The 17,496-nt window shown below is 46.8% G+C and overlaps 1 protein-coding gene across 8 annotated transcripts in view; it reads left to right on the top strand.

The window, feature by feature from the left end:
- Positions 1–17,496, top strand: part of STK31 (serine/threonine kinase 31) — a 482,717-nt gene that overhangs the window by 399,982 nt on the left and 65,239 nt on the right. For 7 of the 8 annotated variants that reach the window (XM_029589101.1, XM_029589105.1, XM_029589108.1 and 4 more), the window contains one exon: positions 468–548. The exons of the other annotated variant lie outside the window; for it this stretch is intronic. In XM_029589101.1, the coding sequence (XP_029444961.1) occupies positions 468–548 (81 nt within the window). The remainder of the gene's footprint in view (positions 1–467; positions 549–17,496) is intronic. 8 annotated transcript variants of the gene reach the window in all.

Here is a 17,496-nt window from a genome sequence, read left to right on the forward strand (position 1 = left end):
TTTTTTACTCTAGACTAGTGTTATTTTCTTATCTGAGCTCAGTATTGCCTGTTGGCTGAGTATTGAAATAGCTGTTTTAAATCACGTTTTTTGCTAGTCCTTCCACAGTTGCTTTTGAAGAGAATACTGGCAGGCTGATATCACTGCAGGGGTATATATACTGTGACGTCAGCTTTCTCCTTCTCCATCTGCTGGTAGAGGTACATAACCCACTTGTTCTGGATTCATCTGACTGCCCTAAAGAAAAGGAAGTTATCAGGTAAGTAGTAATTTCTCATTTTCCTAAATGACTATAGTGTACTTATCTTGTTAACCACCAGCAAATCTTCCAGACCATAATAGTCAAAACCCACATTTTGGTAATCTTAAATGTAATGCTGTAATCATTGTAAAATAGTTTGGTTTAATTTTTTTTCTCTAATCTTGCTTCAATGTGAACATTTTTAATGTTTTGTTTATCATTATAGGAGAAGCTCAGTAACCTAGTTCAGAAGTGGTTTCCCGAACTGCCACTGCTTCACCCTGAAACAGGGATTTTAAATTATATGGTGAGAAATGGTATTTGACTTTATATCAGATGGCTCAGTCTGAATCAGATTGTTAATTTGTAAGTGGTTTACATCTCTGAAACTCTCTTCAGAAAATAAGAACTGGATAAATAGAAATAGGATGTAGTGCTTAATATGATTGAAGATAGCATAGATTCTTTGTTCTGTTAAGTATTGAACAGGATCTGTCTCCTTTAAAGTATTTAAGTACTCTTGCTTATTGCTTTACCTCAACAAGGAGCTTGCATTGTGAAAACTAAACAAAGTTGTTAGTGTTTAGGTTTTCAGAGCTAGGTGATTGTGGGTGGTGCAAACTACATTTCTTAGTATCCAGACAGGTAGATCTAGATCAAGTGGGTTATGCACTTCTACCATCAGATGGAGACAGAGCAAAGCTGATGACATGGTGTATTTCTCACAGGACAAGCAGGATGGTTGTCCTCACAAATGGGTGACATCGAGGATGGAGCCCACCACGGAAAACTTCTGTCAAAGTTTAAACAGAACTTTGACTGGCCCCTACTGGGCATGCCCAGCAAGGCACTGACCCTGCAGCCAGCAGGGGTCTCCCTTCAGTCTTCTTTTTTCCGCGCAGCAGTTGCCACGCGGTGAAAGGAGCTCTCTAACCACGTTCCTGACAGGAATTTGGAAATTAATTTCCTAAGAAAATTTGCCCCTCAGGGGTCTCCCTTCGACAAATTTTTTAGTCATCTTACGGAACCCGGTAAGTTTTTTGCCTTCTTCCATCGACTGCCGTCGATTTTGGCCCTCGAGGCCTGTGGGCACTTACCGATCCCCAGCCTAAATTTTGGCTTCCAGCCATGGCAACGGGGTTCCGTCGTTGTCCGGATTGTACCCGGACTATGTCCATCACAGACCCCCACAGGGTTTGTGTAATGTGTTTGGGTAGTGGGCATGATGTCCTGACTTGCACCAAATGTGCCTTAATGACACCCAAGGGTCGCAAAGCCAGGATGGAGAAGATGGGGCTCCTCTTCCATGCACCAACCCCAACGCCATCGATAGCATAGACGTCATCGGAACCGGCACCGTCGAAGTTGTACCATCATAGTCAACCCTCCGGTGACCGTCCGCCATCGATCGCTTCTCGGCCGTCGACTCCCGTCCCTTCCCCGGATGGGCGAGGGGATCGGAAAGAAAAGCACCGCCATCGACGGCATAAGTCTCGGCCTGTCGAGGATCCACAGCCATCGACCTCTGCTCAAGCCGAGCCACCGACAAAGAAGCCGCGAACAGACCGGATGCCCTCCACGTCTCGTTCGCCGGCATCGAGGAAACCCTCACCCTCTCGGGGTGTGGGGGCCGTGATCCCACCGGTTACGGTGGTCCCTCCGGCCCTGCCTCAGCCTCCCTCTCCCGTCGAGCCGGGTATTGTTACCCCTGGTCTCCGGGCAGAACTGGACCGGCTGGTCCAGGAGGCCATCAAGAAAGCGATGAAGAAATTACAACCTCCATCGGCACCGTCTCCGGCACCAGTTCCAGTGCCGCCCCCGACACCGGCACCGGCTTCGCCACCGAGGAGGGAACCGACCACCGAGCCGTTGATACAAGCGCTAGCACCGCTACTGAGCCGCATGGAGGCGCTCGTGACGGCCCTTCCATCGGTGATTCCAGTGCCATCGACAACACCACCGTCTCCGACTGGTTTCTCATCGGCAGGAGAAACACCGTTTCGAATTCCCCCTTCCGGGGTAGTTCCATCGGTACCTTCTGGTATATCTCCACCGATTTATCCTTCGGCTCCATCGATTCCGCGCCAGGCACCGATTCCATCGGCAGCACCGAAGCCATCGATGCCATTTCTGGTTCCACCTACTGCACCGATTCCACCTCTGTTTCCATCGATGCCTTCAGAGCCTCAGCCAGGTCCATCAGGGCTACAAGCCACACATGATCCCTACGATACCTGGGGTGATGATGATGATACCTCTTCTGACACAGATCTGCCTTCGCCACCATCTCCTACAGAGAGTAGAAAAAGATCTCCTCCTGAGGATCTATCTTTCATTAATTTTGTGAAAGAAATGTCAGAAGTTGTACCTTTTCAACTACAATCTGAAGCTGATGATAGACACCAGATGATGGAACTACTTCAATTTCTGGATGCTCCAAAAATCATCGCTTCCATCCCTATACACCAGGTGTTTTTGGATCTGCTCAAGAAAAACTGGGAATCTCCTTCATCGGTGTCACCAGTTAACAAGAAAGCTGACTCCACATACCTTGTCCAGTCAGTACCAGGTTTCCAAAAACCTCAACTGGACCATCGCTCTGTTGTGGTTGAGTCCGCGCAGAAGAAGGCCAAGCGTCTTAAGCCGCACTCTTCTACCCCACCTACCAGGGACAACAAGTTCCTGGATAGTGTAGGACGGAAAGTGTATCATGGAGCTACGTTGATTTCACGCATAGCTTCATATCAACTTTACATGACTCAATACAACAGAGCCATCTTTAAGCAGATGCAAGACTATGCTGACACATTGCCGGACCAATACCAACCACAGCTTCAAGCCCTTCTTCACAAGGGATTTGAGGCTGGGAAGCACGAGATTAGGACTGCCTATGACATATTCGATGCTTCCACGAAGGTTTCAGCCACAGCCATCTCAGCCAGACGTTGGGCTTGGTTAAAGTCATCCAACCTTCGCCCAGAAGTCCAAGATCGTCTTGCTGATTTGCCCTGCTTAGGCGACAATTTGTTTGGAGAGCAAATTCAACAGATTGTGGCGGAGTTAAAAGACCACCATGAGACGTTGAAACAACTCTCATCTGTCCCACCTGAGGTGACCTCCAAGCAACCGCAAAAGAAGGACTTTCGACCACGTCGCTACTACCCTCCGTCAACTAGGGCTCGTCCTGCACGGTCCTCTAACAGGCCTCAGCCTCGTCAGCCGAGAAAGCAAAGACCTACTGTAGCCCCACCTCCTGGGCCTACGGCGGGCCTTTGACTTCCCTGTATTGAGCACATGCCATCTCCCTCTTCCACACATCCCTGTGGGGGGTCGACTGTTCCACTTCTTACACCGTTGGAAACAGATCACCTCAGATCAGTGGGTGCTAGCAATTATCGCACAGGGTTACCACCTCAACTTCATAACACTTCCGCCAGACTCCCCGCCCCTTCAGGCATGGAGTCTAACCAGCCATTTCACTCAATTACATCAAGAAGTATCCCTTCTTCTACAATCAAATGCTATAGAATCCGTCCCTCCTTGTCAACAAGGGAAAGGATTCTATTCCAGATACTTCCTAATACCAAAGAAATCAGGGGGGCTACGTCCAATTCTGGACCTTCGGGCCCTCAACAAGTATCTGCAAAAAGAAAAGTTCAAGATGGTAACCCTGGGCGCCTTGCTCCCTCTGTTGCAAAAGGGGGATTGGCTGTGCTCTCTCGACCTCAAGGACGCTTATACCCACATTGCGATCACACAATCCCATCGCAAATATCTGCGGTTTCTTGTAGGCCACGACCATTATCAATACCGTGTCCTACCTTTCGGTCTGGCTTCTGCCCCACGAGTCTTTACCAAATGTCTCGTAGTGGTAGCATTCCTAAGGAAGGAAGGTGTCCACGTCTACCCCTACCTGGACGATTGGCTAATCAGGGCCTCCTCCCAACATATAGCTCAATCCTCCCTAAAATTGACAATTCAAACACTCCTTTCCTTAGGGTTTCTTGTCAATTACGAGAAATCTTGCTTAGTCCCGTCTCAAACCTTATCCTTCATTGGAGCAGACTTGGACACCTTGCACGCAAAGGCTTACCTTCCTCTTCAGAGGGTCCACACCCTAATATCCCTGGCTCGCCAACTCCAGTCTCAAAACACTGCCACGGCTCGCCAGTTCCTCATTCTCCTAGGACACATGGCATCCTCGGTTCAAGTCACTCCCATGACCTGACTAGCCATGAGAGTAACACAATGGACTCTACGACACCAATGGATTCAAGCTTTTCAGCCTCTGTCCTCCATAGTCACAGTCACACAGGCCCTGCGCCTATCCTTAACCTGGTGGACAACTCAGGTCAACCTCCTTCAAGGCTTACCTTTTCTTCAACCGGATCCACAAGTAATCCTAACCACCGACGCTTCTCACATCGGTTGGGGAGCCCATGTGGACGAATTACAAACCCAAGGGTTATGGTCCAAAGAGGAGGCCGAACACCAGATAAATTTCCTGGAACTTCGCGCAATCCGCTATGCACTCCGAACTTTCAAAGATCATCTATTCCATCAGATAATCTTAATCCAGACGGACAACCAAGTGGCCATGTGGTACATAAACAAGCAGGGAGGCACAGGTTCCTTCCTTCTGTGTCAGGAAGCTGCGCAGATCTGGGCGGAAGCCCTCTCCCACTCTATGTACCTCAGGGCCACTTACCTGCCGGGAGTAGACAATGTCTTGGCAGACCAGCTGAGCCGTGTCTTCAAGCCACACGAGTGGTCACTCGATCCTCTGGTAGTGACCTCTCTGTTTCACAAGTGGGGTTTTCCCCGCATAGACCTCTTTGCGTCCCCTCAGAACCACAAAGTGGACGATTACTGCTCTCTCATTCGGAGCCAACACTTTCAGCCGAGAGATGCCTTCTCCCTCAAGTGGACGACAGGTCTGCTTTATGCATTCCCTCCACTTCCTCTTCTGTCAAGGACTCTCGTGAAGCTACGCCAGGACGGAGGAACCATGATCCTGATAGCATCCCACTGGCCACGCCAAGTGTGGTTTCCCATACTCCAGGATCTCTCCATCCGCAGGCACATCCCTCTGGGAACGGATCCGCATCTGCTCACTCAAAACGACGGATGCCTCCTCCATCCCAACCTCCAAGCCTTGTCCCTGACGGCATGGATGTTGAAAGGTTAGTCCTTCAGCCTTTTAACCTTTCGGATTCGGTTTCTCGTGTCCTGATAGCTTCATGAAAGCCCTCTACCAGAAGATCCTATTCATATAAATGGAAAAGGTACACATCATGGTGCACTTCTCAGTCCCTTGATCCCCTTTCCTGTCCAATCTCTAAGTTCTTGGACTATTTATGGCACCTATCAGAATCCGGTCTAAAGACCTCTTCCATTAGGATGCATGTCAGTGCGGTAGCCGCCTTCCATAAAGGTGTACAGGGTGTCCCTATTTCAGTACAACCCCTGGTAACACGTTTTCTTAAAGGCTTGCTCCATCTGAAGCCACCCTTACGTCCTCCGGCCCCATCTTGGGACCTTAACCTGGTTCTTGGTCGGCTAATGAAACCTCCTTTCGAACCTCTGCACTCCTGTGAATTAAAGTATCTCACATGGAAAGTGTTATTCCTTTTGGCTATCACGTCAGCTCGCAAGGTTAGTGAATTACAGGCCCTAGTTACCTATCCGCCTTACACTAAGCTCCTGCAGGACCGGGCGGTACTCCGCACTCACCCTAAATTTTTACCTAAGGTAGTTTCTGAGTTTCATATTAATCAATCCATCATACTACCTATCTTTTTTCCCAGGCCCCACTCCAACTCCGGGGAACAGACTCTGCATACCCTGGACTGCAAACGAGCTCTAGCTTTTTATCTAGACCGTACAGTTGCTCACAGGAAGAGCACTCAATTATTTGTCTCTTTCCATCCTAACAAGTTAGGACATCCTGTGGGTAAGCAGGCTCTTTCCTCCTGGTTGGCGGACTGCATTTCTTTTTGCTATCAGCAAGCTGGCATTCCTTTTCAAGACCGTGTGAAAGCACACTCTGTGAGGGCCATGGCGACGTCAGTGGCACACCTTCGATCGGTGCCGCTTCCTGACATCTGCAAAGCTGCAACCTGGAGTTCTCTCCATACCTTTGCAGCCCACTATTGTTTGGACAAAGCTGGAAGACAGGACTCCATCTTCGGCCAATCTGTCTTGCGTAACCTTTTTCCAACGTGATGTACCAACACCCTTCCACCTTCCCGGTAGGGTGCGGATGCCCTTTACCAAATACCACCCCAGTTGTTGTGCCTGTTGCACGTCCTTGGGTGCCTTTGGTGCAAGTCAGGACATCCTCAGCTCGGTACTCACCCATTTGTGAGGACAACCATCCTGCTTGTCCTGTGAGAAAGCAAATGTTGCTTACCTGATGTAACAGGTGTTCTCACAGGACAGCAGGATGTTAGTCCTCACGAAACCCGCCCGCCACCCCGCGGTGTTGGGTTTGTTTTGTTTTTACTTTTTAGGCACTGCCTGTAGCTTTGAAAATCAGACTGAAGGGAGACCCCTGCTGGCTGCAGGGTCAGTGCCTTGCTGGGCATGCCCAGTAGGGGCCAGTCAAAGTTCTGTTTAAACTTTGACAGAAGTTTTCCGTGGTGGGCTCCATCCTCGATGTCACCCATTTGTGAGGACTAACATCCTGCTGTCCTGTGAGAACACCTGTTACATCAGGTAAGCAACATTTGCTATATCCCTGCACTGACAGCCCGCCACTATTCTCCCTACTTTGGATTGCAAAACGTTTTAGAAGGGGAAAATTGATTGCCCCGCTCTCCTGTGTTGTTACCTTATGGTCCCTTCCTCAGTCGAGAATTCATGAGGTGATATATTGTCTCTCCCTCAGATGAATGCCTTGGTCCACTAGCTGGTTTTCAGCTGGTGTGGACTTAACTGTTTAAAAAATATATATATACAGCTGAAAGGCAGTGGATGCAGGAAACTGAGCATGGCGGTGAAAGTATATCCCCTCTCCCCCCTGCAGCCAGAGACCGACTCTGTATTCAGCCGGGACAGGCTGAGCTCAGGTAAAAAAGAATAATTAAAAAAAAAAAAAAAAAAAACCCCACACAGAAGGGTTTTTTTTTTATAGGGATTCCTCCTTCCCCGGTCTCCATGCTCGGCACACTGATCCAATGTGAACTCCCCTTTCCAAGGGAGCTTAGAGGATGTGGGCAACCTGGGGGTTGAGCAGCCTTTTGGCTAGGCCCTGCTCTCAGGCTTTTCTTGTTTGCTGTAGGCTGCAGTGGCGTTTCGCTTGTTTGCTGTAGGCTGCAGTGGCGTTTCGCTTGTTTTTCCTGTGCACAAGGTTGCCCTCTTGAGTTCCAATTGGTTTGTGCGAGTGCATCTGGTTGTGTGCATAGATGGGAGCCCAGTTATTTATTTATTTATTTATATTTTATTTATAGACTTCTATATACCGAAGTATTAGCGCAGGCCTTCACTCCGGTTTACATTTTTAACATTATACATTAAATTCAGTGGAAACAACAACAGTAGGTTTACAATTATAACTTAGATATACGAAAAAGTCAGGGGAGCAACTTAAACATGAATTAGCAAAAGAGCTTGGGGATAATAATAAATTAAGGTATGATTATACTGAAACATTAGCATGTAATTAGAGGCTGATAGAATCATCGTGCAGTGCATTGATAGGAGGTGGTAGTAGGTTGGAAGATAATTTTAGGGGAGATGAAGAGTGGTTGGGTAGGGTGTGGGGGTGGGGGGATTAATGGATAGAGGGGGGAGGTGTGGGAATGCAGGGAGTTGTCATTTTTGATGGTTTAGCCTATCCCTTCTTTATATGCTTGTTTGAAGAGCCAGGTTTTGAGCAGTTTTTTTGAACAGTTTGGAATTGTTTTGAAGCCTGAGACTGGAAGGTAAGGTGTTCCAGAGGTGTGGGGTCTGGCTATTGAAAAGGCTCTTTTTCTGGTGGAGGTTAGTTTGGCTGTGGTGACTGGTGGGATATCTAGTCGTGCTTTATTGGTCGATCTTGTGTTGCATTGATTGTGGTGAATTTGTATTAGGGAGCTGAGGCAGTCGTGGTCATTGTGGTGTATTGAGTTGTGTATTATTGATAGTGTTTTATATTCAGTTCTTTTTTCTATGGGGAGCCAGTGTAGATCTTTTAGTACGGGTGAGATATGGTCTGTTCTTTTGGTTCCGGTGAGAATTCGTGCGGTGGCGTTCTGTAGTATTTGAAGGGGGTGTAGGGTTGATTTTGGGAGTCCTATCATGAGGGAGTTGTAGTAGTCGATGCTTGAGAAGATCAGTGATTGAAGAATGGTTCTGAAGTCTGATTGGTTTAGTAGGGGTTTGAGGTGTTTGAGAATTGCTAGTTTGTGGAAGCCTTCTTTTGTTTTCATGGTGATGTGTTTTTTGAGATTGAGTTGGGGGTCGATCCAGATTCCCAGGTCCTTGACGTGTTCTTTTAGTTTGGAGTTGTCGATGACAATGTGGTGGTTCAGATGATTGCCGGAGTTGCTTTTTTCGATCAACATCCATTCGGTTTTGTTGGTGTTGATGCAGTGTTTTAGTTGGTTTAGAAGGAGTTTGATTTTGTTGATGGTCTTGGCTGCAGTTTTTAGTGTGTTCTCTATGGAGTTTGATACTGGGATGATTAGCTGAATGTCGTCGGCGTACAGGAAGTAGGTAATGGAGAGGCTTGAAAGAAGTTGGCAGAGTGGTAATAGGTAAATGTTGAATAGGATGGCCGACAGAGAGGATTCTTGTGGAACTTCGGTTTCAAGAGGGATGGCTTCAGAGGTGTGGTTGTTTAAGTTTACCTTGTATGATCTATTTTGGAGGAAGGATGTGAACCAATCAAGTTTTTCCTGTTAGACCTATTTCTCCTAGCCTGGAGATTAGGCTACTGTGTTTGACTGTGTTGAATTCAGCCGATAGATCCAGTACAATGAGGATGTATTGTTGTCCATGGTCAAAACCTCTTAGGATAGTATTTGATAGGTTGGTGAGAAGAGTTTCTGTACTGTGATTTTTTTCTGAAGCCGTGTTGGGTTGGGTATAAGATGTTATTTGTATCTAGGTGATCATTCAGTTTGAGCGCAGCTTTCTCTGTTAGCTTGGCGAGGAATGAAAGGTTTGAAATAGGTTGGTAGTTGCTTAGGTCGTAGGGGTCGAGGTTCTTTTTTTTTTTTTTTTTTTTTTTTAGGATGGGTTTAATGGTGGCGATTTTTAGGTTGACTGGGAGCTCTCCTTCTAGTGATTTCTTTATAATTGTGATGGTTGGTGCGATGGATTGGGCGATTTCTTTTAGTGCATGTGTTGGTATTGTGTCAAGTTCGTGTCTGGCAGGGTTCAGTGATTTGATGAGTTTCTCTGTTTCGGAAGTTGATATCGGATCAAAGTGAGCCCAGGGTGTGATGTCTGGGCGAATCAGGATTGAGTTGTTGTTTGTGGTCTTGGTTATTTTTTCTGATATTTTGATGGTTTTTGAAGAAGATTGCAAGGTCTTGGCTTAGGTTTTTGTGTGGAAGTTTGATGTTGTTGTTCACTGCGATTTAGGTTATTTACAATGTTGAAAAGGGATTTTGGGCTATTTGAGGAGTTTAGTATTTTTTTTTTACTGTAGTATTCCTTTTTTGCTTTGTTTATTAGGCTTTTATAGTGGGCAAGGTAGGTTCGTTATCTTTCAAGCATTAGTTGGCATTTGTTTTTCCTCCAGTCTTTTTCTTTTCGTCTAAGGGTAGATTTAGACTCCTTTAGTTGTGGGTTGAACCAGGGGTTGGTGTTTTGTCTTTGTGAATTGATTCGTTTGGTTCTTTCCAGGTTTATGGAGTTGGCCGTTTCAGTTGTTGTTTGGTGCCAGGATTGTGTGGCGTTGGTTATATTGGAGAGGTCGATGTTTGATAGTTGTTTTTCAAGTTCATGTTGAAGTAGATCTGGCATGAAGGGTGGTCTGTATTTAAAGGAGTGAGTGTTGTTTGCTTCAATCTTGTTAGTGGTGTTGGTGAGAGTCTTGCATTGCAGGAGAAAGTGGTCTGACCATGGGACTTGAGAGTAGGATATGGATGGATTTGAGAAAAAGTTGTCGCTTGTGAAGATCAGGTCGAGGGTGTGCCCAGCTTTGTGTGTGGGGTTGTTGAGTTGAGTGAATTGGAGAGTGGTTAGTATGTCGAGCAGGATTTGGCATGCTTGGGAGGGAGGTGTGATGTCAGTGTGGAGATTAAAGTCTCCTAGAATGATTGTAGGTTTTTTGTTGTTTATCTTTGATATGAGGAATTCTATGAGCGGTGATGTCTTTGTCAAGAAGTTTGGGGGGGGCAGTATACTAGGCATATCTGAAGGTTGTCCGAGTCGAAGAGAGCTAGTTCGAATTGATGGGGGAGAGCGAGGGGGATTAGTTTCATGTTGAAGTGTTTTTTGATGATTAGTAGAAGACCGCCTCCTCATCGGGATTTCCTCGGGATCGAGAATAGGTCGTATGTGTTGGTTAATTGATTCGATAATATGTGGTCTGTAGATTTGAACCATGTTTCCGTCACTGCGATGAAGTCTGGGTTTTGGTCGTGGAGGATGTCTGATATAAATATGAATTTCTTCATGAGGGCTTGAGCGTTTATGAGAAGGAAGGTTAGGTAGAACAAGCTTTTTATGGTTTCTGAGATTGGAATGTTAATTAGGTGACGGTTCTTTGTTTTGGTGTATTTGAAGTTGGGGAATACATCTTGATCTGCCGTATGCGAGTGTTGGGGGGTGAGGTAAATTGTTGTGGTTACAGATAGGGGGTGTCTGCAGGGTTGAGGGTGCAGTAAGGTGGGAGCAAGGGGGTATTCAGTGGGGGAAGACAGGGGTGTGGAGAGGGGGCTGGAAGGTGGTCCTGAACCTGGAATAGGGTCGCTGGTAAGGTGGGGTTTGGCTGATTTGCACTTCTTAGTGTTGAGAACTCAAGCAGTTGGTCTGAGCGGCAGTGCGCTCAGGAGGTTGGTGGTTGGTTTTCGGGTTGTGGGGATCTCTGGGTCAGGCTGTGGTGGAGGGGGTTGGCAGAGTTCATGAATTGGTCCTAGGATGATTGTTAGAGGGAGGTGAGAATGAGATTTTCTGAGCCGCCTTCTGTGAAGAGGTGTAGGGTGCACGCTAAGGGGCATGACAAGGGGCAGGCCCCTTTGTCGCGCTCCTTTGGTGCGCGGCGCCAGAGGTGCGCTTTAGGGCTTTTTGAAAATGCCCCAGTCAGGTCCCATGTTGCTGCCTGGGGGGCGTCGGTGGGCGGGGTCTTGAGTCATCGCAGGAGAGGGCCTGGATCCGGTGTTCGGGAGAAGGGCCGCGGTCGTAGGAGGCTCACCTTGAAGGTGGGTCCCAGCGTCGGGTTAGTTCGTCTGGTCCGGGTGTGGGCTGGAGGGCTTGATGCTCTTCTGTTCCCGTTAGTGCATGCAGATAAGTGCATGTGTGCCCCTATCTGAGCTGCCTTGTAGGAGCCTAAGATTTGGACACTGTTATTTTTAGCAGCGCATATATAACTGATCGCACACTTCTCAGACACTGACAGACTGATGGCGCCTATAGCAAAGAAACCTAAGCACTTTACCCTCTGTGCTGCTTGTCATATTTGGGCATCTCAACCTAGTTTTCCCTTTAACTTGAGTCAGGGCTGCTTGGAAGCTTAGGGGGAATTGCCTTCATCTGATTTTACTAAGCCCGGTTCCTCCCAGCCTGATACAGGCCTGGCTAAAGAGCTGCCAGAAGGGTTGCCTGATCTTGGAGCTCCTCTAAGTGGTTCATCAGCAGGGGAAGGTAATTCAGTGGGCACAGGAAGGTGTCCCCTGGTTTGGAGATGGATCCAATCCCTCTACCTTTTCTTGGGTAGAATTATTTTCAGGGATTTCAGTCTTTTCTTCAGGTACAGTCCTTGGCCATGGCCAGAGTCGCAGGCAGTGAAATCCCACAAGCCTGGTGCTGCAGGTAAGCATCAGAGTATGCCTAGATTGGCTGCCAGTCTTCCCAATAGGGACCCAAATGACATAGATGATGAAGCCAATCCTTACTACCTGGAGGATGGGGAAATTCCTCCGGGATTTGATCCCTATAAGACTATGCTGCAGTTCTTTCACAGAGATGAGTTACCAGCTTTGATTTCCCAGACATTGAAGATGCTGGGCATGCCTGGGGCTGAATCCATGTCTGAGCCAAAGAAAGATCCCATTTTGATTTCTTTGTGTAAAGTCTCATGTTTTTGCTATATTGGAGGCCATTCAAAAACTGATTGATATTGAATGCGATGCCCCGGAAGATAATTTGAAAAGGGGACGGGTCTTAGACAGATTATACCCCCTGATCCAGCAGCAAGGGAGCAATTGTGTTTTCCGAAAGTGGATGTGCTTGTGTTTACTGTTGTCAAGCAGACAACTGTTCCTGTAGAGGGTTGAGTGGCCTCAAAAGATGCACATGGTAGGAGATTTGAGGCCATCCTTAAGCAAGCCTTTGAAGCAATGGCAATGACTTTGCAGACAGCTTCTTGTTGTTCCCTGATGGCTCACTCTTGTTTACTTCTCTCTCCAGAGGTCGATGAATCTGGTGTGATTTCCAGGGCAGTGATGGAACCAGCAGATGCGGGCTGTGATTTGATCTGCACCTCAGCGAAAAAGGTGGCTTCGGTTATAACAGCCAGGCATCAGTTATGGCTGCGAAATTGGTCGGCCGATGCAACCTCCAAGTCTAACCTTACGAAGTTGCCTTTTAAAAGCTCTCTAGTTTGCGAGAGAGCTGGAGAAAATGGCCAATAAGTGGAGTGAGTCCCAGCTTCCTTGTTTGCCAGAGGATAGGAAACAGACGACATGCTCCTTTAGCATGAGAGATCATTCTGGAGGAACCAAATATTTTCAACCCTACAGAGGAGAGGCTTTTCGGAGGGCTTGACCTTTGAGTGGGTCTCAGTCCTTTCATCCCAAGCAGCCCAGGTGGGGCACAGGCGCAGGTTGTGGATTCTCCCTATTAAGGTGTGCTGGCCCACCCCTGTGTACAGGAGATGGGGGTCATCTTTATCTCTTATCTGTGGTGGGTCGAAATCACGTCAGACCAGTGGGTTGTAGAGGTGATACGAGACTGCTACGCACTGGAGTTTTGTAGTATTCCTTGGTATGTGTTCTTGGTGTGTCTCTGCAGAAGAGACAGGTAGTGGAGTGTACGTTCTCAAGACTCTTCAAGCTTAGGGCTGTGGTTCCATTGCCCACGTCTCAAGATAATATGGGTCGATATTCCATTTATTTCGTTGTGCCCAAGAAGGTGGTCTCCTTTCACCCCTTCCTGGATCTCAAGGGGGTCAACAGTCATTTGCGTGTGACTCGTTTCACATGGAAACCTTGTGATCAGTGATAATGGTGGTGCAGTTGGAAGAGTTTCTGATGTCCTTGGATTTGTCCTAGGCGTACCTGCATATTCCCATCCAACTAGAGCATCAGCGCTTTCTGTGCTTTGCGGTTTTGGAACATCGTCGTCCTTTTCGAGTGCTGCCTTTTGGTTAGGCCACCGCACCCATAACTTTTTCCAAGGTTATGGTGGTAGTGGCGGCAGAGTTGGGAAAAGATGGGATTCTGTTACATCTGTACTTTGGACAACTGGCTAATTCTGGCCAAGAGTCGGGAAGAGAGCCTCTGGGTATCGTGCAAGGTAAATTCCTCATTACAGGAGCTAGGTTGAGTGGTAAACCTGGCCAAGATTAATCTTCAGCCACCTCAGTTGCTGGAATATCTCTGTTTGGATCGACATGAAGCAGGCAGGGTGTTCCTGCCGGAGGGCTGTATTCAGAAGCTGATGGCGTAGGTGCGTCTATTGATGAACCAAAAAAGCTTGACAGTGTGGTCCTACCAACAGGTATTTGGATTGATGGCGGCACCCTGGGAGTGGTGCCATGGGCGAGGATGCATATGCACTCTCTCGTTGGAGCCCACAATCTCAGAACTATTCGATTTGACTTCACCTGCAGATGGAGGTCTGAACACACCTGCAGTGGTGGTTAAAAGTGGATCATCTAAGAAAGGGGGTTTCCCTAAGACCACCAGACTGGCTGGTACTCACTATGGATGCAAGCCTCAAGGGCTGGAGGGCTCACTGTCAGGAGCTGACAGCTCAAGGGCATTGGAGTACAGAAGAATCTTTCTGGAGTATCAATAGGCTAGAAGCCCGTGCTGTCCAGTTGGCATGCTTACTGTTTGGTGACAGATTGCAGGGTCTGGCAGTCTGAATAATGTCTGACAATACAATAACAGTGGCTTACATCAGTTGGCAGGGAGGAACCAAGAAGCCAGCAAGTGTCGCAGGAAATAGCCCAACTTATGGAATGGGCGGACGTGACTTTTCAGCATATCTCAGCTTCGCAGATTGCAGGAAAAGATAATGTAAGAGCAGACTGTCTCAGCAGACAGTCTGGCTCCTGGAGAATGGGAATTATCAAGCGAGGTGTTTCTGCTAATAGTAGACCACTCGGGCCTTCGGTTTCTGGACCTGCTGTGACTTCTCACATTGCAAACGTTCCTCGCTTCTTCAGTCGCAGGAGAAATCCGAAATCCTTGGGCATTGATGCCCTCATGCAGGAGTGGCTGGAGGACAAGCTGCTGTATGCCTTTCCCCCATGGCCCATGTTAGGCAGAATGATTCGGAAGATTGAGAGTCACAGAGGAATGGTGCTTCTGGTGGCACAAGATTGGCCCAGGAAACCATGGTATGCAAATCTGCAAAGGCTTCTGGTGGACTCTTCCCTCTTGTTTCCAGCATACAGGGATCTGTGACTATGATGTCAACTTTGCTCAGTCTCCATCTACTGGTAGAGGTGCATAACCTACTTGTTCTGGATCCACCTATGTGAACTAAAGAGAGAGACTATATTAGGTAAGAAGTAATTTCTCCTTTGAATACTGGCAGTAGTGATATAAAATACCAGATTGGGATCAGCTTTGGTGTAGGTGGTAGGTTGCCACAGTTCTAAAAGGTTCCTACTTGGTGATTCAGCAGGACTTAGCAAATTGCTGATTTATTTTATTTATTTATTTTTATATACAGACATTCGATCTCAATTGAGATATCACACCGGTTTACTTTCAGGTACTGTAGGTATTTCTCTATCCCCAGAGGGCTTACAATCTAAGTTTTTGTACCTGAGGCAATGGAGGGTAAAGTGACTTGCCCAAGGTCACAAGGAGTGACAGCAGGACTCGAACCCTGGTCTCCTGGTTCATAGTCCACTGCTCTAACCACTAGGCTATTCCTCCTCCCCAATTTCTGGCATAATTCTTATTACAGTCCCCAATGATTAGTATTGATGAGTAATGTTTGCTGGGTAGCATAACTGGCAAGTGACAGAGCAAAAAATGGAAATTCACTTCCTCTGCTAGACCTGATGTCACCTTCCGATTTATAGCTGGTCTGTCATTGAGAAGGATGATGGCAGAGAGCTCTGACAGAAAAATGTATGAGTTCCACAGGATCTAGAATTAGCCTCACTCCTCTCAACCTCCACTAGTGTTCAATTGCATTGGCCGCTACTTAGCATGCTGATAGTGACTGTGGAAATAACTATTTCTGTGACCAGGTCCCGTTAGTCAACATTTGAATCTGGGACTGAATGTTCCCCTATCCGTTCTCTTGGGTTAGGCATTTTTTTCCTTGTAAGAATGCAAATTTGCTTGTCCTAAACATTTTTGTTTCATTGTCTGGATAGCACCTACTGTGAGAGTTGAATCTGCAGGTATGTTTTACATGCTTTTCTCCAACTGCTCTTTCTCAGGGCCTAGTCGGTGTACAATGACAGTCAGATTATAAATGTCTGAATTATCCTTCACTCTAGATCACACTTGCCTTAAGGGTTGAACCATGTGGGCCTGTCTCCAATGCTTTAGAACTCTAGCACTTTGAGTACTTGCTGAGTTTATGGCAAATGAGGAAAATTTCTTAGAGGATGAAGTTGTATGATGTGCAGGATGGGTTTTGACTTTTGAAATTGGGTCTTTCTACCAACTCTGTAAGTAGCTATCTGAATTGAAACATGAGAAGGTTGAAAGGGATGGATTTTGAGGTTGTCATATGTCCTAAGTCCTAAGCTTGATGAAATGCATCAGGTTGATGCCTGTTTTTTCACAAGACTATTGAGCTTCAGCAAATCTTCTAAGAAACTCAGGCTTAGATTATCATTATCCCAAGAACCTCTAAATCTGAGAGTTGCCCATGAGACTCTGACATGTTCAGATGCAGAATTGGAACAGCAGATCATAGAGCCCATATGTTTAAGGAGTCAGCTACAGACTCCTTTGGGTGTGTCTCAGCTTGAAAATGGCAGAATCCTCCACTGATATTCCTCCAGAAACTGTTAGAGATGAAAGGCAAAAGACTGGTTCTAGATCATCAAGGTATTAATGGTTTCAAAATAGCTCTGAGAGGTTCCGATCCAAGGATCTTGGCCAGATTGAACAGAATCCCAGAGATCAAAGTCTGCCCTTGTTTAAAGGCAACTGCTGTGGTTTCTACTATCACTGGATAGCAAAAGCTACCATATCAGGAGAGGTTGTGTCTCTTCTTGAGCGATGCCAGGAATAAGTGTATGGAGTTTTCCCCAAAAAGGATGCAAGGTCAGTGAGTATGCTTGCAGCAGTGCACCTTTTATCAGTATCAAGCTTAGACCATTGCAGGCCTTTTTGATTCTTACAAGGCCAGCAGTTAAAGTCCTTCTCCATGTACTAGCAGTAAGCTTTCCTTCAATCCACAGTCACAAAAACCAGCAAGATTATCTAAAAACAGCCAGCTTTGTTTATTGAAGCCGGTCTATGCAGTTTACCCCAGCTCTCTTAGAAGCTAATGCAGACACGCCACTGCTGTTAGTATTGGAATTGCCAGTCTGTGCATTTTTGAAAGCCAGATGCAATCTTAACTGTTATGTGCAGGTTACTGCAGTGCTGTCATACTACCACAGTTAGAGGGGTAGCCAATAGGGGTAATGTACATGAGCAGCAGTTACAGCTCTAACTTGCGTTGCCACTAGTTCATGCTTCTGGTATCCCTTCACTTTTTGAAAGTAAGGATCTTCTGAATTTGTCACAGGCCATTTGGCAATTTTACATTCGTTAGCCTCCTCTGCCATTTGAGGAGGGTATTGCAGGCATCCACCACCCTTTCCATTAAAAAAAAGTTTTCTTAAGAGATCAAGATGGTTTCAAGTTGAAGGCATATGCAGTGTGAGGTTTGAATGCTCAAGATAGCATTGGTAT

The sequence above is a fragment of the Rhinatrema bivittatum genome, chromosome 2 (assembly GCF_901001135.1).
Source record: "Rhinatrema bivittatum chromosome 2, aRhiBiv1.1, whole genome shotgun sequence".
NCBI lineage: Eukaryota > Metazoa > Chordata > Amphibia > Gymnophiona > Rhinatrematidae > Rhinatrema > Rhinatrema bivittatum.